This window comes from Neopsephotus bourkii, unplaced genomic scaffold (genome assembly GCF_033783945.1).
Source record: "Neopsephotus bourkii isolate Nb327-2 ecotype Australia unplaced genomic scaffold, CSIRO-AGI_Nbou_v1 NB_1154, whole genome shotgun sequence".
NCBI classification, from domain to species: domain Eukaryota; kingdom Metazoa; phylum Chordata; class Aves; order Psittaciformes; family Psittacidae; genus Neopsephotus; species Neopsephotus bourkii.
The window spans coordinates 4,004,169-4,025,824 of record NW_026901640.1 but is presented as its reverse complement, the minus strand read 5'-3'; the positions used below and the strand labels follow the sequence as shown (position 1 = coordinate 4,025,824).

At 52.2% G+C, this 21,656-nt stretch overlaps 2 protein-coding genes across 2 annotated transcripts in view; both read left to right on the top strand.

Moving 5' to 3' along the window:
- DOC2B (double C2 domain beta) overlaps positions 1-20,726 on the top strand; it is a 33,220-nt gene extending 12,494 nt beyond the window's left edge. The window contains exons 3-9 of the mRNA XM_061363582.1: positions 4,357-4,431; positions 7,482-7,591; positions 15,930-16,056; positions 16,242-16,399; positions 18,347-18,428; positions 18,538-18,634; positions 19,267-20,726. Of these exons, the coding sequence (XP_061219566.1) occupies positions 4,357-4,431; positions 7,482-7,591; positions 15,930-16,056; positions 16,242-16,399; positions 18,347-18,428; positions 18,538-18,634; positions 19,267-19,403 (786 nt within the window). The 3' untranslated portion in view covers positions 19,404-20,726. The remainder of the gene's footprint in view (positions 1-4,356; positions 4,432-7,481; positions 7,592-15,929; positions 16,057-16,241; positions 16,400-18,346; positions 18,429-18,537; positions 18,635-19,266) is intronic.
- The window catches only part of RAD51C (RAD51 paralog C), a 144,955-nt gene that overhangs the window by 67,993 nt on the left and 55,306 nt on the right, over positions 1-21,656 (top strand). The window lies entirely within an intron of this gene.

Here is a 21,656-nt window from a genome sequence, read left to right as displayed (position 1 = left end):
CTATTTTTTTCACCTCCAGCACTTCATATATGTTGATGCCCCTCCTGAGTCCTGTTGTCAGCTCCTGAGGAGTGGGAAGGGGTTAGCAGGCTCTTGGAGGCACCAGTGGCAGGTTAAATCTAATCTGTTGTGCTCCGCCACCAGTTCTCTGCTCTGCAGCCATCAGCTGCTGTAGTGTACTGTGCAGGAGGTCGGGATGGCCACTCAGACTGACCAGGGTTTTGCTCTGGTGCCCAGTGCTTGGGGACATCCGAGCTATTTCTTGTTCTCAGAGCCTCAGGTTTGGATGGAGCTAGACTAGGGAATGAAAGGAGGTTTGCTTCACTGCAGGAAGTATGGGTGTGGAAGCTGGCAGCCTTGGGCTATCCCAGGCTGTGTGGTTACACCAGGATTAAGGTGCCTGGTGCCTCAGTTTCCCTCATAGCACATAGAGGTGACCTGCCATCAGGCACTTTGAACTTCCAGTCTGGAAGCTGATTTTGGAAAGCAGTGTCCAGCATCTCTGCAGGCTCTAGCCTGGAAAGTGAGGATCTTGTTTCCTCCTGGAGATGAATGGATTGAGTGCGGGATTGCAAGGTGAGTCCTGCCTCTGCAGGCTGAGGAATATTCAAACAGCATCCATCTCCAGCCTTAACCTCTTGGAACAGTCCTATGCTTTGGTGTTGCCTTCAGCAGGTAGAGTCAAGGCATGGTCTCAGCAGGTGGGGCAGATGTTGCACCTCTCCCTATGCTGCCTGCCGTGGCACCAGATTGTTACTCTGCCACAATGGTGTGATCTCTGGGCTACTGCAGCAGCATGAGAGCTCGCTGGTGCTGCACTGTGGGGACAAAGCAGATGCTGTCTTGGGGTACCACAGCACTGGAGAGGTAAAGACCAAGAACCCCCATCACTTCTCAGGCTGGAGCAGGGCTGTGGTGCTGTTCCCAACGTTCCTGCTGCCTCTCCCTGGTCAGCAGAAAGCTCAGGACCCATGCAGGCAGGAGCAAGCAGGCTGCCAACAGCCACCTTGCACTAATGTCTTTGGGTCTTGGCAGCAGCCCTGCCTGTACCCTGCCTTTCACGCTCCAGGCACGGCTGAATTAAGGCACGTTGCGGCTCAGCTCAGATCGATGGGAGAATAAATCAGGGCAGTGTGGGAGCCTGTTTGTGGCTGCGGGAGCAGCCGTGTGGCAGGCTGGCAGGAGGGCTCTCCCCTTGCTGCCGTGCAGGAGCACCCTGTGCTCTGTTGGTCTGTACTGTCATGTGTGGGAATTGCAATGGGCATCACCCCCTCCTGTAAAATCTGATAGAAAACAATACCATTGACTTATCACTGCCCTGGCTTTGATGAGGGTCTCATTTTCTGCTCAGCCTTGCAAAACCTAACATGCTGCATGGAGGGAGATGATAACCTGTTATAATGGAGATCTATAGAGGTCTGAGGCAGTGTGGCCACTGTGGGGCTGTGCTATCCTGTAGCTCTGTTGGTCTCTGGCTTTTGGGAGCAGGATGCCCTGGGCAAGTCTCAGGTGTCTGTGCAGGCAGCTCCCTGCCCCAGGCAGGCCACGCAGGGCAGATGCTGCCTCTGTGAACATGTACCTGGGCTGCTCTCCCTGCACTGCTGGCTGCAGCTGCAGCTAGAAAACAGCCGGGAGTTTCCATCCTGCTGAGCATTTGGATGCTCGTCTCTTCCAACTGGAACCCAGTGCTGCAGGTTTGCACTTACGGATTTACTCATAAATATTTATCACTCCAGGGAAATCCTCATCTCAAAGCTGTGTGTTTCCTCTGGGCTGTCAGGGTGGAAGCAGAGACTTTGCCCCATTTCAGAATGGGATGTCTTGGCCTGGGAAGAGCTATCCTGGCTGGTTGTTGGGTAGCAGGGAGCCTGCTCACCCTGCAGGCAGCTCATCATGGGGTGAATGATGGAACGAATCTGTCTCCTGTGATATCTGTATGCCTCTAGTGTGGTGGTAATCGGCAGCCCGATTAGCCTGACTTGTAATTAAATCCTATTGATTAGCTAAATGTCACTGGCACGGAGAGCAGCTGGCAGCAGCTGGGATGCAGCAGGGCTCTTGGTCTCCACAGGTTTGCAGCAGGGGTTTTGGGATTGGGTAGAGGAAGGGGTAAAAATGAAACTTGGTCTGAGCTCCATCACCCGTGCCATGATGCAAAGCACCATAAATTGGTCGTGGCAGGAAGACTGGTTGGAGCTGGGGCTGCACTGGCTGAAGCCAATGGGATATTTTACCTCATGTATGAGCCCTTTGGTCCTCCTCTGCCTCTTGGAGCAGCTTTGGGCTGGAGGGTGCTCCATGCAGGGGAAGCAATGGTGCTGGTCCATCTGTGGGTGCCTGGGAGGGGTGAGATCCCACAGAAGCAGCTTTGTGGGGCAGAGCCTTTGGGGCTGCTCTCATGTTAAATTCAGCTCTCTGCCAAACTCATATCGAGTGACATGGGAGGGAGGTAGATGTGACATTAAGATGCATTTTCCAGGCTCCTGTCACTCCATCTTCCATAGCACATCTATTAAAAAACCCCTTTAATAGCCTCCTCAGAAGGTAATTTAATTGAACTGAATTAATGGGTGAAGTACAGAACTGCCTGTCCTTCTCCATCCATTTTTATTGGAATTTTCTTGCTTGCTCTGTTTCGCTTATGGCACAGCATCAGGCAGGAGGGGCTCCTCAGGCTGGGGAGAGCCCTTGCCTGGCCAGAGAGATCCCCTCTGGAGCCTGGGGACCAGTGTCTACCTATGGATATGCAGCAGACACCATCACCTTCCTCCCATGCTCCATATCTGCTGCCTTCCTCTTCTGCTCAGCCAGGGACATCACCTGAGAGGCACTGTAATTAAAGCAGAGCCTTTTAGCCTCCATTCGCTACTGATATTTTTATCCTTTTGGCTCTGCTTTAGAAGCAAAATCCTCTTTGCTGGGCAGCACCATTTGGTCTCCCTTGCTCCAGGGCAGTGTGCTTGTCTGAAACAGAGCCCTCACCAAGGTCAGGAGCAGCTCAGACCCTCAGCTGTGTTGTGCAAATCAGGGAGGGTAGAATGGGGCATCCTCAGGGGCTGCCTTGGTCTCATGGGTTAAGTGGGGTGTTTTATTTCACACATGTGAAGTATGGAAGTGATTTCTCCAACATTTCCCTCTTTAATTTGCCTAAAGCCAGGCCTTGATGATCACAATTTCATTGCACGCAGCCTTTCCACCAGCAGCCCATACAAATGCTTTCCTGCCAGGTGGATTCCTGGCAGCTGCACACACTCATTAATCCCATGCACTGAATACTCTGCTTATCACACCGAGTGTGTGACAAGTCTTTAGCATCACCCAGCCTGGTTTCCATGCCCAGCTGGGAACTGGGGTTGGTTGGGTATCTCTGCAGAGAAACCCTCCTCTGATCCAGGCAGAAGATTGCCTTCAGACAGCCTAGAAATAACTCCTACAAGGATTCTGTAGCCAAGCTGGAAATAATCCAAGGACTTTCGTGATGTAGCCATTAAAACTGGTAAAAATTAGGCTCCATTTTTCATGCTCCTTTTTCTTCCCTACCCTGTGGAGTTTGTTTCCATGCAGTCTGTGCAGTTATGGCTTTGGGCTGGGTTTCTGCATCACTCTTGGACAGTTTTCAGCATGCTTGTTGTTTAGAAGGGGAGCAGGTTTGTCTGCTCCCTCTGCCTGAAGCAGGATCAACTCCAGAGCATCACTGTAACGAGCATGATCCACATCATCCTTTAAAAGCTATAAGGGTCTTGCAGGAAATGCATCAGGGATGGTCAGAGTGAGTGTTTCCTTGTGTTTGTGCTCCAGTACTCCCAGATTTTCCTGCCAATGCCATGGCAGTCGACTGGCGACAACCTCCCACTGGCCCGAAAGCTGTTCTTCCTTCAGCTGTGCCTTAATAAGGAAGAGTAGGTAGGTGCTATCACACCCTCTGGGAGCGCTTAGAAGTAACACCACAACAGCAGAGGTGTATGTTTGCTCAGAAGCAATTATTAAATGACAAAAGCCTGTAATTTTGAACCTTGAGAATCACTGTGCTGATTTACTTAACCCCCAAATGAACTGTGATCAGGATGTCAGAGTCAGCTGCTGGAAGAGAGGAGCGCTGCTTTGCGACCAATGCCAAGTGCAGATGAGAAGTCCTCCCACAACTCGGCACAAACCGCAGACAGCATTGGAATGCTGAGTGTGCTCAGCTTTTGCTGCACAAACCATATCCTCCTTCTTCCCCATTCCTGGGGAAACTCTGCAGTTACTCCATGGATCAACGACATCCTGGGGAAATGGGCACCAGTAAATGGGGTCAGCAAAGCCACACTACCTGCCCAGCATCCTAACTCCTGCGTTTTGCTGTTTCCTCTCCAGGGCCTGAAGCCGATGGACCATAATGGTTTGGCGGATCCATATGTCAAATTGCACTTGCTCCCCGGAGCCAGTAAGGTGAGATGCCTTTTCACTTCTTCTCTTCCTGGGGCTGCATCTTTCCCTTTGGAGTCAGACCAGGGAGGTTCCCCAGGGAGAAGCTCTTCACTGGCTGACCTAAGTGTCCTGCCCAGCTCTTACTCAGGCAACCAGGAGGGAGCAGCAGCAGGAGGTAAGAATTGGGGCTAAATCCAGCCCTAACTCCTCGCCCTTGGGAGCAGGGGGTGTGAACGCTGTACTCTAGAAGCCCCTGGGAAGCACCAAGTGAAATGATCCAGAGCTATAAACAAACACCTCTCTTCTTTTTTCCCCCCCTTTTTCTTTTGCATCTAAACCCCCTCGGATCATAATAAACCAGAGTTTAAATCATAAGGGAAGTATTTACATCTACTTAGGTTTGGCACTTGCTGGAGAGAAGAGTAATTAAAGATACTAATGTATATCGTGAGAGCTTGGTGTAACTGATGGGATGTTGAATTTAAATGCTAAATGTGTGTGACATGAATATCAATTGCACTCTTATTACACTAAAGGAAAGACCTTTTGGGGGGAGGTATATTTACTTGTTACGGTTCAGTTGAATTAATTCATAATGTTCAGGGCGGTAAGCAGGAGTTTTTAACCACATTTCAAGTTCTGCTGGAAATAGGAGAGCCAGAAGCACTTTTGTCAGCGATATTATCTGTCATTTCCATGTTTTGCAAATGCATTGATTAGCATTTCTGCTGGAGGTGATGGAGATGAGGGAGGCGGGAGGAAAGCTCTGTGCTGAGGGTAATGCAAGAGCTACAGACTCTACAAGCAGCTGTGGGGATCTCTCCCCTTGCCCACACATCCCTCTGGCTCCATGAGTCCTCTGTCTCTGCACCTTGTTTCCAAACAGCACTGCCCAAGTCTGCTCTGGGAGAGGTGAGCACATCAGGAGGTAATCGTGTCCTGGCCTGGATGTTTCTGTACAGCCACTCCAGCAGGAGCAGGGCAGTCTCCAAGTTCATTGAGTGTTTCTGTCCCAGACTGGGGCTCTTGGGCACCTGTTGCAGAGCAGAAACCAGGGATGTGGGAAGCAGGGCTGGATTTGTTCACCTCATGAGGAGGTCTCCAAGTGAGCTGGTTACTGAGTAAATCATTCCAGGTGGGAGAAAAGGGCTCTCCCAAAGCTCAGTTGCTTTGATTTAGTTTGCATTCATTGCTCAGAGCAGCATTGGCTGCTGGGTGACACCCATCATGTTTACCCCCTTAGCTAAGCCTACTTTCCTTCCTGAGCCACAGAGCCCCAGGATCAGGCCCCAGTGGGTCTGAGCAGGCAGTGTGTGCCATCAAGGTGCTTCCTCTGCTGTCCTTGTCACCCCTCAGCAGGCTCTTCACTTCCCTCTGATACATATCTCGCTGCTTGGGCTGGAGCCTGGTGTGGTGGCCACAATATCACTGAGGAAGGAGATAAAATAGGTATGGGATGAAACCTGGTATGACAGAGTGGTTTGTTTAGAGCAAGTTTACAAAGCTGGGGAAGTTTTAAGGCAAATGAGGTATTAAATCAATAGCAACAGCAGGTCATAAATGAGAGCAGCCGTCTGCAGTCTCCTTTGGTCTGCATCACTTGCTGTCACTGCAGGACATGCGTCTGGCACACAGGGATTGTCTCAGTGAGGCTGGTGCCCAGGAGCTTCCCTTTCCATGCTGCAAACAAACTCCTGCCTGAGCGATGTGAAAAGCAATTGATGTTGCAGGGCTTTAGATGCTGCTGCTGCTAATGGAGTCCCTCCTGCCCCTCCATCCCAGTTGGCTCCTGGAGCATCGCGCCTTACTCCAGGGGTATCCTCCTCCTAACCTAGTGCTCAGTGTTTCACAGCTCCTCACCCAGCTTCAGCAGTGCTGCACAGGGCAGAGGTTTCTTTAAAAGACAGAAATAGCTTTGCAGACCTAAATGAAGCACAGCACAAAATACAGAGGTTTTCCTTGTCTCTGAGAGATCAAACCCAGCAGCTGCTCTGCATGGTGAATGTGGGAGTGAGACACTGTGCTGTGGTCCCTCGATGGCTCCGCAGCACTGGCAGCTCCTCAGCCAGTGGCTGTCTGGTCAATCTGGAAGAGGTTGTGTGTTTGGGGTGCTTTTAGTGGGGAAAGGACATGCTAACAAGGTGACTTGCACAAGCTCTTTTCTTCAGCCCATGCTTCACATCCCACTCAGGTTGACTCAGGGATGGTGACCCAAAGATGGGGAATGTAGCAGCTTTTCATAAAGCCACACAAGACAAGTTTGAAGTATTGGTTTCCTGAGAGTTCCTTAGGCCCAGCACTGGCTGAGGCAGGGATTGAACCTTCTGACTTTACATCTAATTAGAAAGAAAATTGCTGCTCTGCCCGTCTGTCCCAGGCTGGGGCGCTGATGGAGAAGCCTCATCTGAAGCCTGTAGCCCTTTGCTTCTGTCCCCAAGAGAAGTGGGTGGCTCAGGGAGTGAGAAGATCAATGTCCCCTGAGCTGGGGGGTGTGTGTGTGCCAGGATGCCCCATCCATGCCAGGGACACAAGTGGCTGTGACAGCCCCGCTGTCCCTCACCTCTGCAGAGCTGTGGCTCTGGAAAGAGTTGCCAGTGATAAAAAATGTGTATAAAGGAAGTTATTTTGAGTCAGGCAGGAATGAGAGCTGTGCTGGGAGCAGGAATGCAAATAAACAGCCAGAACAGCAAATTGGTATTTTTTAATGAACCTGAAAAGACCTTTTTTTCTCTCTGTTGCTCTCTCCTGCTGCATAAATGAAATCCCCATCCTCTCTCTGCTCTCTGCCAAGGTTCCTGTTTTTCTGGCTGTTCCAGGGTGCGGGATGCCGGGTTGGATTGCTTTGCAAATGAGCACCTTGCCTTGTCTCTGGTTAGTGCTGTGGTTGCGGTGGATTTGGGCCATCCCATTGAGGAGTGACCAGGTTACAGCACTGGGGCAGAAGGCTGATAGCATCAATTGCCCCTTCATCTCCAAACTGTGCTTCCTTTTCTCCCCCTTCACTGCCCATCAATGCCCAAGCGACTGCCTGGGGCTGGGTCCTGCTGACCTCCATCTCCTTTGTTTTCCAGGCGAATAAGCTGAGAACCAAAACACTGCGGAACACTCTGAACCCCACCTGGAACGAGACGCTCACCTACTACGGCATCACTGACGAGGACATGATCCGCAAGACCCTGCGGTAGGGCCCTGTGGGATGAGGGGGTGCCGAGCCCAGCCCTGGGGAGAACATGTGTCCCTCCCCTCAGGGTCACCTCCCTATCCCAGTGACAGTTTCCTGGGGGAGATCTTGGGGACCCACATTCCCCAGCCCCACAGAATGATCCTGGCAGCTCCTCATAGCAGAGTTACTACCTACCAGAGCCTACAGACTGTGGTCATGCCCTGCACTCCCCATCCCACCATGGTGACCAACATTTGATTTACTGTGAGCCTGGGCTGGAATAGCTAGTGAGGAGCATGGTCCTGCATAACTCACTGAGCTCTTGCCTGTAGAGGTGGTGTTATTTGGGTTTAACCTCTTCATGCCCAGCTCTTATGGGCATGTGTTAAGGCTTTGCAGTGATGTCTTGATGAGAAAATCTCCCCAGAAAGTTCTGGGCTCTTTGAAGGCTGAGCTTCTTGCAAGAAAGCTGGAGGCATCTGTGAGTTATTGCCAGACTAAAAGAGGAGTGTTTGTATGTATTCATTGCATTCTCTTAGTTTGGATCAGTCTCTGTGCATTCGGCATCTCCCAGGGGCTGTGTGAGCTTGGAAGTGCTGCTTTGCAGGGTCAGAGCCCTGTGAATGAAAAGGTTTTCATGTCTTGCCCACTGTCCCACGTGGGTGAGGGCAGGGAAGGACCTGGAGCCTGTGGATGGATCCTGGCCAGGGCTGCTCCAGCACTGCTCTGATCTGGGACCATTATGCAGGAGGATTTGCTGTAAGATCTGCTGTTGAACAAAGGAGGATCTTACATCCTGCTCTGAGGACTTGGGGCTTTTGTCAGCTCCATGGCAGGCATCTGACCCTCCTTATCTGCAGGTACCCTGGGAGTTTATTATTTTCCCCAAGACAAGCTTTATAAAATACCCTGCTCCGAGGTGAATTTGGGCAGAGCCTACCTGTTGTCTGCAGTGTGCATAGGGATGAGAAATTTAGTGCCGCAGATTATTATTTCACATGGAAAATATTAGTCGTGCTCAAAGTGCTGCAGGCTTCTTGGGCTGGGAAGCCTCTGCTTTATTATTATTATTATTATTATTGGCTATTTTTTTCCCCCCATTTTTTCACTCTGGGCTTTGAAGTTTTCAGCCTTTTCAAGCGTGGAAATCAGTTTGTAGAGAGGTGTTTGGCTGAGTTGTTTGCTGAAAGGCACCAGGGAGCAGAAGGATTTGACCCCCACCTTTTTGGGGCACTGGTTGCTGCTTCTCCCTAGGGAAGAGCTGCGCTCACCTGCTCTGGGGAAGCAGCAGGGGGGTATGGGATGCTCAGGGGAAGCAGCAGGGAGGTATGGGATGCTCAGTGGCAGAGGGACACGCAGAAACGTGTGCTGGATTTGCCCTTCTCCCCACAGACACCCCTCATTAGCACATCCCTGCTCCTGCCCGCCAGCCTGGGTGCTGTGGGTGCTTTTTGGGGAGCCAAGTGTGGCCATGGGCTCCCTCGGGGGGGGGGCTTGGCTGAATGGAGACAGCGTTTCTGTCCTGACAGCTCCACGGGGAGCTCAGGAGATTGCTGTCGAGGTCAATTAATGGCTCTTTACCCAAAGTGGCTTCAAAGGGCACCTTTCCAGGGAGGGGAGGGAAGCTTGGAGCCTGCCTGCCATGCAGTTGTCCTGTGTGAGTTCCCAGCTGGGCACTCTGCAAGGAGCAGAACTCCCTGTGAAGCCTCATCTGCTCATACAGGGGTAGCCTCCCCATCTGTGGGTGGATTTGTCACGGATCTGTGGTTTGGCATCTCTTTGTGCCATCAGAGCCATCCGTCCACCTCGTGCCTTCACACCCATTGGAGCTGCCTCTTTGCAGGGGGTTCCCAGGCTCTCCAGTGCTCTGCACTTTGCAGCTGAGGTTTCCTTGCCAGCAGCTAACCCCAGTGAATTAGGTGATAATTAAGGATCAAAATACTCTCCATATGGAGAGGAATATCCAAGCATGATTCTGACTCATTGGCATTTGCAGCTAGTCAGTGGGATTTGCTGAAGCATGTCCCCATGGAGGTGGTGAGCCCCATGATGACGTGGCCACGGGGACCACGCAGATACCCACCTCGCCTCCATGTGTAGTGCTGGGGTCTGGCACTGCATCCAGATGGAGTGGGCTCTGTCCTATGGGATTTAGCACAGCCCAGTCCCTGTCAGAAGTGTGGGAGCCCCCAAGCCCCACCACCACAGCACTAATGAGTCTCAAGATGGGGCTAGAAGAGGCTTAGCGGGGCTCCGCTGTCTCCCTAGGGAGGTTGTGTGAGCAGAGAAGTGAACGGGTTTGTGAGGTGGAACTTGCTGTAGGGCTGGGGCTTCTGGCTTTGGTTTTGCCTGGTAAAGATCCCAGAGAATTAAAGCAACAAACTTTGGGGTAGAGAAGGTTTCCCAGGCAGCACCTCTGCTGCGGGGCTGTCCCCTGTGCTGTGGGCCATCTCCTCTCCTGCTGTGGTGTGGCCCTGTGTCCTGCCATGCATTTGTTGCTCTTCCCAGCCTGCCCTCGGGCAATGGGCATGTGCTCCGCTGCTCTGCCCAGTGGGGTTGGCAGAATTCCAGGTGGGATTTCAAGTTCTTGTCTATGGCCCAGGAAATTCCTCCTCTAAAACAAAGCTTCTGAGCACTGTGGCTCCATTTCTTATCTTGCATGGGGGAGCTGGAGCCTAAAATTCAACTGCTCTTCATTTTCCTTAAGAGCAGTTCCCCAACCCCCTCTTTTCTTTTCTCCATCTTTGCAGTTGAAGATACTGGCACAAGAGATTTTCCTTATCCTGAGGCAGGTTTAGATGAGATCAGACTTCTTGCAAACCAGACACAAGGTAGAAAAATACATTCTTTATTTTAATTCCTTGCTTGGATTTTCTACTTCTCAAACACCAGGTACTGAATTGAGTAGAAGGACACCAGGCTGGGAGATGTTGCACCTCCTCAGGAGAGGGATCTCTGCTTTACCTGAGGATGGGCTGGGGTCTCTGGTGACTGGACTCTTGTTTGCAAGACTCTTGTTTGTGGGTTGAGCTGTTTCTCTTCCATGAGCCTCTCCAGAACAGCAGTGGCAATGGCCCTTCACGCTTGTGGTGCCACTTCCTGTAGGAAGCATCTCCCATGCTGTGTATTGTCCTGCCTTCAGTGCTTCACTTTGCCTGCCCATCATGTTGGCAAAGTATCTCCTTCCCTGCCAGGAAAAGAGGACTTCAAAGCTGCAGGGACACTGGCTTTCGCTGTGCTAATCAGGCAAGGCTCCTGCAAGGCAGCTGTGGGTAGTTGAAAGAGCATGAGTGATGCTCTCCTCGGTCTGGGAGGTGATTGTTCCCTGGGTGCCTCCTCAGTGCTGAGATTCATGGAGGGCAGGGAACGTGATTTGCAAAGTCTCTTTAATGTGAAAATACCGGTGGAGATCAAAGCTGCCGCCAGCCTTTGCCTCCCTGCTGCCTGCAGAGCGCGTGGTGCAGCCGGAAAAGCACCCAAAACTCTTCCCTGCCCACCTGGGCACTTGGTGGGCTGTGTCCAGCATGGGTCAGTGGGGCGGTGCTGGCCCAGGGCACTCTGCTGGTGCCTGCAGCCCTCCTGGGGGGATGAGTGGCATTTACCTCATTGCAGGGCCCAGAGTAGGGGCATCCCCTGCATCCTGGAGAGCAGAGTAATGGTTCACTCCTGCCTGAGACCCCCAGCCCCATGGCATGCCCTGGCAGGCTGCCCCTCATCCCCATGTGGCCTCATCCAAGCTGGTTGAGTGACTTTGCTGTGACAGACCCAAGCCCTGGGACCATTGGGGTTCACCTCCCAAGCAGAGCCACCCCCAAGGGAGAAGGAGAGGTGAAGGCTGCCCAGCTAATTGCGCTGTCAAGCAGGATTTTGTTAATGAATCAACCCCCTCAAAAACCACCAGATACTTCAGATTTCTTGAAGCACAGTAGGTGGGAGGATCTTGAAAGGTCTCATCCATTCATTGAATTAAATATCCTTGAGTCTAGCCGAAGGCTTAATAGCAGTGAAACCACCCACCATCCTGAGAGAAGGCAAATTCAGAGCCGCTCAAAAGATGCTGGACTCGGAGGGCTGGGATGGCCGGGACTGAGGGCAGGTTCCCGGCTTGCTCCAGGGGGAAATCCCACCCTGCAGTCCCCGCTTCCAGTCCCTGTTTGCAGGCACCGGTTTTCCCCATCTGCAGCCGTGCCGCAGCAGTCTCTGGCGGTGGGAAGCCGGGGTGCATGACAGGGGGAGGCAGAGAAATGCTACAGGGGAAATTGGAATAGGCAGAATACGCTCGCCTACGTTTAAATAATACATGTAATGTGCAATAAATAGATTGTATTCATAATAAATATCAGAGCTGGACAGATATTGAATACAATTATTCATATCCAGACATATTGGCAAAGTGATGCATTATTCATATCATACTCAGCTAGCTCACGAATGCCAGGAATTATTTGTTTAATCGTGTGTTTGACAAACATCATGACTCGTTAAATATATTATTCAGGAAATAGTATTTGATCAGGTCTAACAGGCATACTGCAGGCACTTCAGATTTGGGGTCCCAAATTGCTTTACTCCAGAAGTGCTGAATGAGCTTTGCTCCAGAACTGCAGGCATGCTCCTAATTTCATCTAACTTTCACTGTGGTTTCTATGCTCAGACTTTGAGGCATTTTGTGATGGAGCCCAGCACCGAATACTCCTTTTGGTTGTAGGAAAGCTGGATGGTCCCAGGACTCTGCCTTTTTCTCTTCTCTTGCCAGGCACTGTCTGTCCTTAAGCCAAGCAGGCATCACCTGCACGTTTGCTCCTCCATCAAGAGCCTCCCAGGTTGCTACAGGGACTATACAGGATCTTAGCTACAGGAGATTTGTCTTCACGCTCTGATGCCTATTACATGCATGTGCATTGTCAAGAAGGGTCCTCACTGACCCCTGTTTTCTTTGTTCCACAATGGGAAAGAGGCCGGAGGAACGTGTGTGTGAGGACGAGTCGTGAGTCAGTGGAGCGCGGTTGCTTGAGCTGTGCATGAGTCAGGGCTGTAACCCAGGAGCCCAGGGTGAGTAGGAGGGAGAATAAGTTTAGTGAGCAGTGATTGTTCACTTGCTGCTTAGTTTTCTTCCAAGGGGGTTTTCACAGCCCTTAAACTGAAAGATGGGGACCCCTCAGTGGAAGCTGTCAAATCAGAAGCTGAGCTCAAGGGATAGGGATTAATAAAAAGATGTGAGGGAGGAGTGATGTTTGAGTTAGAGGGGTCAGGATGGCAGGTGAGTGTGGCTGCCAGAGACCCCTCTTGGTGCTTGTTATGGAGCTTTCTAATCCAAGGCATAACATTCCATCACATCGGTTTCTTGTAATAGAGTTCAAGCTGGTGTCATTGCAGAGGGAGGGCTGGGGCCGGAGCTGCCTGCTCAGCTGACTCAGCTCTCTGCCCATTCCATGACTGGTGCACCACCAGTCTACCCACCTTAAAAATAGCACCTGGAGAAGATGGACCGCAGCCAGCGAGAGGGACTGGGTGGGCTGGCATGAAACTGTGTCTGAATCCCCTCTGGTCACCACACAAAGAGGGCACCCACCTGAGAGGTGGCCAGAGATGCCAGAAAGAAAATGGGACTGGGAGAGACCTGGCAGTGTTACCAGCTGCTTGAAGACAGCAGCAGTTCCCAGGTCTTGCAGGTGTGCCTCCCAAGGGACTCAGTTCTGTGCAAACACCTTAACTAGCTGGGGACGTCACTAGGGACAAAGGCGTTGGACATCACCCCAGCGATGCGTGTTGCCTTCAGTGGGATGCAGCTGGGGCAGCTGTGGGGTCTTCTTGTGCCCTGCTGCTGCTGAAGGAGGGCTCTGTGGTGCAGGGGCACAGGAGCCATCCCTGGGGAGGGCACAACGGGCTTGCACGAGCTGTAGCATGCTGTACAGGAGCTGGTGTCCTCAGAGCTGCTTGGTAAGGTGGGAGCAAGTGGGTTCCCATGGGCAGTGAAATAGGGCTCGGTGGGGCTTCTCCCGCTGTGACACTGGAGATGCTTTCCCTGTCACCACTGCTGAAGTTTTCCAGTCATTTCCTTCCTGGGCTTCCACTCATCCTGGGTGGTTCTGGAGCTTCACATCAAGTAGAACATTGCATTCGGTATCTTGTGCTTTTGGGCATACGTAGACGTTGTCAGGAGAAGATCTTGTTACTCGTGTTCTTACCAGGTGAAACAGGCACCAAATCCTGCCTCCCCTGAGCATGCAGGAGACCAGACCGCTCCGCAACGGCCGGGTGTGAGAACAGCCCCTGACTGCCAGCTCCTGGTGAGGACCACGCTCCTCTCCTCTGCTTCGATCGCTGCACGCTTGCATCTCCTCCCCAGAGCCTTGGCCAGATGGGCGTGGGGCTGCGCACGCCTGGCAGATGCTGCTGCTTGTCTGGAGCTCCTGCTGCTCCTTTTTTGGTTTTGTTCTTTAAAAGAGAGGCGGGAGGAGGAAGGGAAATGGGAAATATTGTGCCTGCTTTTGAGATTCTCTGCAAAGATTTCACTGTTGTGGTGGGGTGAGGAGTTTTTTGCAGGTATCTATAGTAACGCTGCATCCAGCTATGGTTTTCTGCAGAGCAGCATTCCCCATCTTCCCAATTGGATTATTTTTTCCCAGCCCCATTTCCTGTGCCACTCTGTGGCCCTCATGGTCCCTGTTGCCGTGTGACTGAGCCATTCCCATGCTTCCCTCGACACCGTGTTATTCACTTGTGACCAGGAGAGTGGTCATCTACAGATAAACCATCCATGGGTAAACCATCCAGGCCAGAAGCATGGGGTGCAATTAGTTACTCTGAGGCAGAATAGCAGGTCACTATTTATCTTTAATTACTATTAGCCCAAATAGGTCCTGTTTGTTGGAGCCCAGCAAAGTGGAGCATGGTCCCTGCAGCAGAAGTGCTGCCCATGAGAAACAGGCACCAACAGGGGTGGGTAAGAGAAAGAAAAAATCAGGCAGCAAAAGGATGAGAAGAGACTGTAGGAAGATTTTTTTAAAGGGGGGGAGAGGAGGAAAGGGAAGGGAAACACCTTTCCTTTATGGGAGTAGAGTCCTGATGGTCCCTACATGGTTCTTGTAGGGATGCAGGATGTTCCCTTTGGTGTGGATGGGATGGCTTTCCCTGTCTCCAGTGCCAGCAGCACTGCTGGGGGATGGCCGGTCCCTCACAAGGCAGCCACCACCCTCCCAAACCCTCTCTGGGATTATAGGAGCTGTGAGCAGAGGCTTCCTGCAAGCACTAACTTTGCTCTTCTGTTGTCTCTCCTGATGCTGCGAATGGGCTGGAAGCAGCAGAGGAATGACTCATTAGCTGCCAACTCAGGGAAAGGCATTTATAGCTTTTGCATGGAAAACAGCCTTCACTCAGCATCTCCGTCACTGCCCTCGGATGTGGCTGTCGTCACGGGGTGCAGGACCCCAATGGGGCTGGGAGAGCTGTGCTTGGCTGAGGTGTGATGCCTTCTGCAAGGCTGGGTCTGCAGATCCCATGTCTGCATGGTGGAAGAGGAGATGGAAGACCCCTCTGTGTCCCCGCCTGGGCAGCCAGATCCCCAGGACCAGGGGACACCCTGAGACATACACGGGAACTCCTCAGGTTGGGAGAGAGGGAGCCCCGCTGGGAATCACGCTTCTCCCGGCCCTGTAGTTCAAGAGCGGGTTTAGGAAGAGCCTCCACAGCCAGTCAGGATGCAGCCAGGCTGGTGGCAGCTCAGATGAGTTTTGCTTTAGTCACTGATGACTTTGATAATGGAAGAGCCATGAGGATGCTTGAGGCCCTGGGTTGCTTTTCTGACAGTGCCTGGGCTGGGGTGTGTTAGGCTCAGCAACTGCAGCACTGCAGGTTGTGATGTTCAGGGTTTGTGAGCATCTCCCTGGAGGAGCCCAGTGCCTGCAGGGTGACAGCCATCCTGAGGGGTGCAGGAGCCCTGGCCAGGATGGGATCTGAGCATGAGATGGCTCTAGGACCCAGCTGGGGCATGCAGGTGGCTCTGTGTTTTTGACTGTGTGAAGGAGCTGACCCATGGTGTAATGCAGCCTCTCCCTCATCCCCCTGCTTTCCCAGACCTGGCCCATAAACCATCCTGGCAGCCTCAGGTTTCTGCTGTGGAGGTGAAGCAGACCAAAACATTGGGTGTCACATTTAAACATCATGAACTGCTCTGGCGAGGCTGTAGCAGCTGATTTATGTCCTCCAGCTGCCTACGAAGGAGGTGCAGTCACTGGCCTGGGGAGCAGTGGCCTTGAAGTCATCTCCTCACTGGGGGACATGCCAGGGCAGCCCCTTGCCCCATGCCATCGCCTCCCCTCTCCCCAGCAGCCCGCTCACCCCATGCTTGTTGCAGAATCTCGGTCTGCGATGAGGACAAGTTCCGCCACAACGAGTTCATTGGAGAGACGCGGATCCCGCTGAAGAAACTAAAGCCCAACCAGACCAAAAACTTCAGCATCTGCCTGGAGAAGCAGCTGCCGGTGAGTGTGGTGGGGATCAGACCAGCATTCCCCAGCGTGGGCCCTATGGCACGTTGGAGTGTGGGTTAGTTTGACTCCTCAGTGGTGATCAGGGATGAGGGGGAGCATCCCTGGCAGTGGGGAGGCGGGTGTCCGGCCATGCTGTCCTGGAGCAGCCCCCAGACTGCGTGCATTCCCTCCCCCAGATAGATAAAACAGAGGACAAGTCGCTGGAGGAGCGTGGACGGATCCTCATCTCCCTCAAGTACAGCTCGCAGAAGCAGGGGCTGCTGGTGGGCATCATCCGCTGTGCCCACCTTGCTGCCATGGACGCCAATGGCTACTCCGACCCCTACGTCAAGATGTGAGTGCTGCTCCGTGCCGTGCCAGTCCCGGTGAGGCTGTGCTGTCCCCGCTTGTCTCTCCCTGCAGTGGAAACTAATTGAGCTCATTAGGAGATGCAGATGAGGGCGTCACACAGCAGCTTGCATTCACCTGCACCCTGTTACTGCCCAGTCATTATTTTACAGCGCTCCAAAGCTCCCTGTGTGCGGGAGCTGCCCGGTGCTGCATGGCTGTGCTGGAGCAGCACGTTGTTCCTGCCAGCTGATGGTGGCCGTGGTGCCCCATGGCAGGCTCAGCACTGCCCATGGTACTTGGGAGAGGGTCTGTGGCAGGGGCAGAATGGGTAGCCCAAAGCAGACAGCTATGGGTGGGCTTTGCTGATTTCATGGCCCCAGCCCAGCCAGTGATGGGTCTCATCTGTCACCATGGGGTTGGGCTCTCCCTGAGCAGGACAGTGCCTGTGGCGATGGTCCTGGACCTCACCAGCAGCTCTGAGCACCTTTATTTTCCTTCCCAGGGTTATCCACGGATTTTTCACTCTCAGAAGCCTGCATCATCTGTGGAAAGGCTCTAATTACATTGTGTGGATGAGTGTGTGTGTGTGATTAGTTCAGATAGCACTGTAGGTGCAGCTCGTGGCTCCAGGGTCTGGTTAGCAGAGCTGAGGGCACATTTACAGGTCTCACCGATGCTTTCCAATGTGAATGACTGGAAAAATACCAGCGTTATTAAACAACAAAAAAAGACATTTAAATGACTGTAATGGGCTGCCTCACCCAAGTGATTCAGGGGAGATGGTGTCATCCTGGGGCTATTAAGGGATGCTGAGGAACGTGGTGGTTTGCTGACTCAGAGCCCTGCATCCACACAGCTCCTGGGGTTTTTTGGCACAGCGTTTTTCAAACTCACTCTCTGCAGAGCAGGGGGCCATGGAGAAGAAGGGCCGGCAACAGCCCTGGGCCCATCCCATGCCCCTGTGCTCCCCCAGTGCTGACCCAAACTTTGGCACTTTCAGAGATGACATGTGTTTAGGCAGAGCTCCTGGGATAAACTGCACCCGGGAGGCCTGTAGGGAAGTTTATCAGCAGCACGCTTTCCTTCCTATTGAATTGTTCTTTAAAGTGGAGGTGTTGGCCTAAAAATCCACTCTTGCTTTTTTAAATGCTCATTGGAGGCTCAGTCCCTGAACTACCAGAATTATGGTTATTGTACAGTTGTTTTGTAGGTGCCCCTTGTGCTGTCTGCAGTAGATTGCATCTGCAGGGCTTTAATCAGAGCAGATATAGACAAGTGATGTTTCTTGGTACAAGCCCTGATTTTTTAATTGTGAGCAAGATCTGGAAAGTGTAACAAGGAAGCAGAACTGATGTTTAAAGGAGCAGCATCAGCACAAAAGAGAGATGGCGCAGATTTCAGGTGCCCTGTCTGCTTGATGGCACTTTAATCTCCTTTGCTTTCTGACCCTGCTGCTGTGCTGCTAAATATCTGCAGGTAACAATGGTGCACAAAGCTGCAGCCGCTGCACTTGCTCCTGCTCCCTCTTACACACCTGCCTGTGGCCTCTGTCTCCTGGCAAGGCCCTGGATGCGCAGACTGGTCACACAGTCCCAAATCTGGACTAATCTGGGCTGGAAGTGTTCGGGCTGGGGAGCTGGGAGCATGTGTGCAGTGCCAGTGTCCCCTAGGGACCGGCGATGGGATAATCGGTGCTCTCTGATGGTCTTGTGCTAACGTGGGGAAATGCTGCTTCCTTCCAGCCACCTCCAGCATCTTGGCAGATAGGGGAGGAGGGAGCTGCAGGTTTGGGGGGCTCAGGCCCCATCTCACCCTGCCTCTGCTCAGGAGCTTGTCCCACAGCCAGAGGTGCCCCCATGCCTGCCTGGGCTGCAGGGGAGGGCCCCACAGCCCGCCCTTGCTGGGAGCAGGCACGGGAGCTGCGTGTGACACTGCATTGGTTTCGTTGCAGTTACTTGAAACCAGATGAGGACAAGAAATCAAAGCATAAGACGGCGGTGAAGAAGAAGACGCTGAACCCCGAGTTCAATGAGGTGGGGTTTTGATGGTTGGTGAAAGCCAGGGGCTTTCTTAGTCCTCAGACTTAAAAGGAGTTAAAAAACCCCAACCCAGCCCCCTGACTCTGTCTCTGCTCCCCAACAGGAGTTTTGCTATGAGATAAAGCATGGGGACCTGGCAAAAAAGACCTTGGAAGTCACAGTGTGGGACTATGATATCGGGAAATCAAATGATTTCATAGGTGAGTGGGGCACTCCAGAGGCCTCCTTAGCTTCTTTTTCTTTTTATCTTCACCTTCTGTGGCTCTTCTTGTTTCATCTGCTACTCTCCTGCACTTCTCCAGCCTCCTGGCTTGTTCTCCATCCCACATTCATTCTTGCTGGGTTTCTATTCTGCTTTTATCCCGCTCCTGCACCTGAGCCTCCTCTCCCACAGCCAGCCCCACTGCTCATTGCTTCAGACACCCCCTGCACAAGCAGCACCCAATCAGGGAGAAGATGCATCCCCCTCTCCCTTCTGTTTTCAGATCTTCTGAGTACGAAACAGGTTTAAGGGGAGGTTTCATTTATCTCTATTGGATATCTAGGCTTCTTGTGATGTTGTTACTGGTCACTGTGATTTATTGCTAACAAGTGCCCAATGCCTCTGACAGCCACTGCAATTGCAGTGAATGCTTGGCACAAGCACAAGGAGGTCCCAGACCACAGCCGTGAGGCGCTGGGTAAGCCAGGCTGTGATTGCCCGTGTGTCACATCAGGGATCGGATGCTGTGAGAGCGGCTGCGTGACCTGGCTCCATCCTGCATCCCTCAGCATCCCTCACAGGGCTGATGTTCACCTCCACCTCTCCCTCTCTCTGTGTCTGTCTCTCAAGGTGGAGTCGTGCTGGGCATTAACGCCAAGGGTGAGCGGCTGAAGCACTGGTTCGACTGCCTGAAAAACAAGGACAAGAAAATCGAGCGCTGGCACACGCTAACGAACGAGCTGCCGGGGGCCGTCCTCAGCGACTGAGCACCACGGGGCTGCTTCCAGGGCCAGCACAGCGCTGCCGGCCACAGCCTTTGGACTTCACTCCTTTCTGGCTTTGGATACGGGGGATCGTGGTACCGGGGCAGCCGGCAGAGCGGGACACCCCACACCACAGCCTGGCTGCAGGGAATCCCTCCCCAGGGAGCAGGGCAGCAGTGGTTTGCTCGGCTCAGCAGGGCCCGTCCCCAAGGCTTTTCCAAAACGCCTCTTTGCACCCTGACACACACTCATGAGCATGCACACGCATGCACACACACACACACACACACGTGCACACGGACACCACACGCCTGCATGCACTGCAGTTGTGACTCCTCTCCTAACTCTCTGCTCTACGGAATTACCTTCTCACTGCCTTGTAATTCAGTGGCAGGAATGAATGCATCATTTCCATTCATGTATCTAATATGAGCAAAAGGTGTCACTAAAACCTGGTACTGTTTTCTCAAGGCAGTTGTGCCATATTTCTGGTGGTTTGTCAGTCTCTGTGATTTGGGCCTAAACAGTCTTTTATGCATTTAAAGCTCCTCCATTTGAATGGTTGTGTCCTCTGGTAACCTAGAAGACTGTTTGCTTTCCTTCCAGGAATGTTGTGCTCGTCCTCTCCAGTAACCCGTGTGAAGGCAGCCAGCAAGCTGGCAGTGCTGTGCAGACTATGGCTTCCCTCTCACAGCCCCAGGGTCAGGCAGAAGAGGGGAAGCAGCCGCTCCCCTAATGAAACCATGCCCCCGGAGCCACGCAGCCAGGCTCCAGCACGGCTGCTCTTCCAGCAAAGCCGCCTTTCAGGCTGCATTTTTCTATCAATCACTTTCCCCTTATTCTGCCTTTTCCAATTCATGCCGTTACCTAAAATCCAACCAAGGCACTTTGCGCTGTGAGTTGCTGGTGTGAGCTGAGCCACGGGGCCGAGCAGTGTTCATGTTTGTGGAGATGCTCAGCTCCAGCACAGCCGTTTGTTGGTCTGTTTTCTGCCTCAGACAGCTTCCAGACCAAATTTCTGTGTACAGCACAGTAACAGTGTAATAATATTATCATAATATATCCCAGCTCTCATCCTCCATGACCCACGCTGGCCGGTCCCTGCATCCCCATCCCATCAGAGAGCCCTGGCTCTTGTGCAAACACCGCTTTGTCACATTTGCACAAGAGCTGGTACATGGTGGGATGAGCTAAAACTGTCTCTGAAATGCTGCACCTTGCCAGCAAGTTATGAAGCCTTTAAACCATGATTTCTTAGGAAGAGCTGCTGTTTGCCCATCAGTCTCAATTACCTACAGCTTCTGAGTCCTGTAGCTGTGTGTGTGTGTGTGTGTGTGTGTGTGTGTGTGTGTTGCATTGCCAGCTTCTGTTTTTGGAGAGCAATTGGATCTCTGGAAACCTAGGTCTCCTTTCCAAGGTGGCGATCGTGTTACACCTTGTTTGATATGGGGGAACCAACGTTCAAAGGGTTTTTTTAATACCTTAATATTTGCAATGCACTCTTCAGATACGCATGGATTTTGTTTGAATGCCGGCAGCGTGTCAAGTAGGATGTTCCCAGTAATCCTCTCAGTCTGTCACTGGTCCAGCACCTTAAAGCCTGCCTTGGATTTGAGCTTCCAGGAGAGCCACAGGAGCACCATGTCGGCTGTGCCTCCCTTTTCTGGTGAAGTTACTTTCAATTCATCATTTGTTTCAGCACATCTTGCTATGAAACTGAAGTGGAGTAGGACATGATGTGTGTGTGGGTCCCTTCACTTTGTACCCCAGTCTTTTCTAAGCGGACATCCGTCCATCTGTCCCAGCTGCATGCAGTGGTGGTTGTCATGCCAGGCCTTGTGAAATGTTTGATACCAATGTTTTGCTACCATGTGAAGGCTGCAGAAACTGTCCTTACCTGCATCCTAAAATACTTTTGTATTTCAGTATTATCTATCTGTGTACTTTTTGTCAGATTTGTTAATATTTATAATGAGAACCCAAAATAAAGAGGGAAAATAAAAAAGGTTGGTGCTGGTGGTGCAGTTTTTGAATCTCCCCATGTTGGTATCATGGTGTGTGAGCTTGGTGCATCGCAGATGGAGCATTGAGCGACCCAGAGACATGAGATGAAGAGGATCTGGGGCCCAGCAAGGACTTGGTGGGAGCAGGAGATAGTTTTAAACCAGAGCATCGGGTGTTGCTGGGCTTTATCCTCCACTTTACAACCTCTTGCTGCTGAAAAAAAGCCACAGAAAACACTGCAACAGTGTGGGT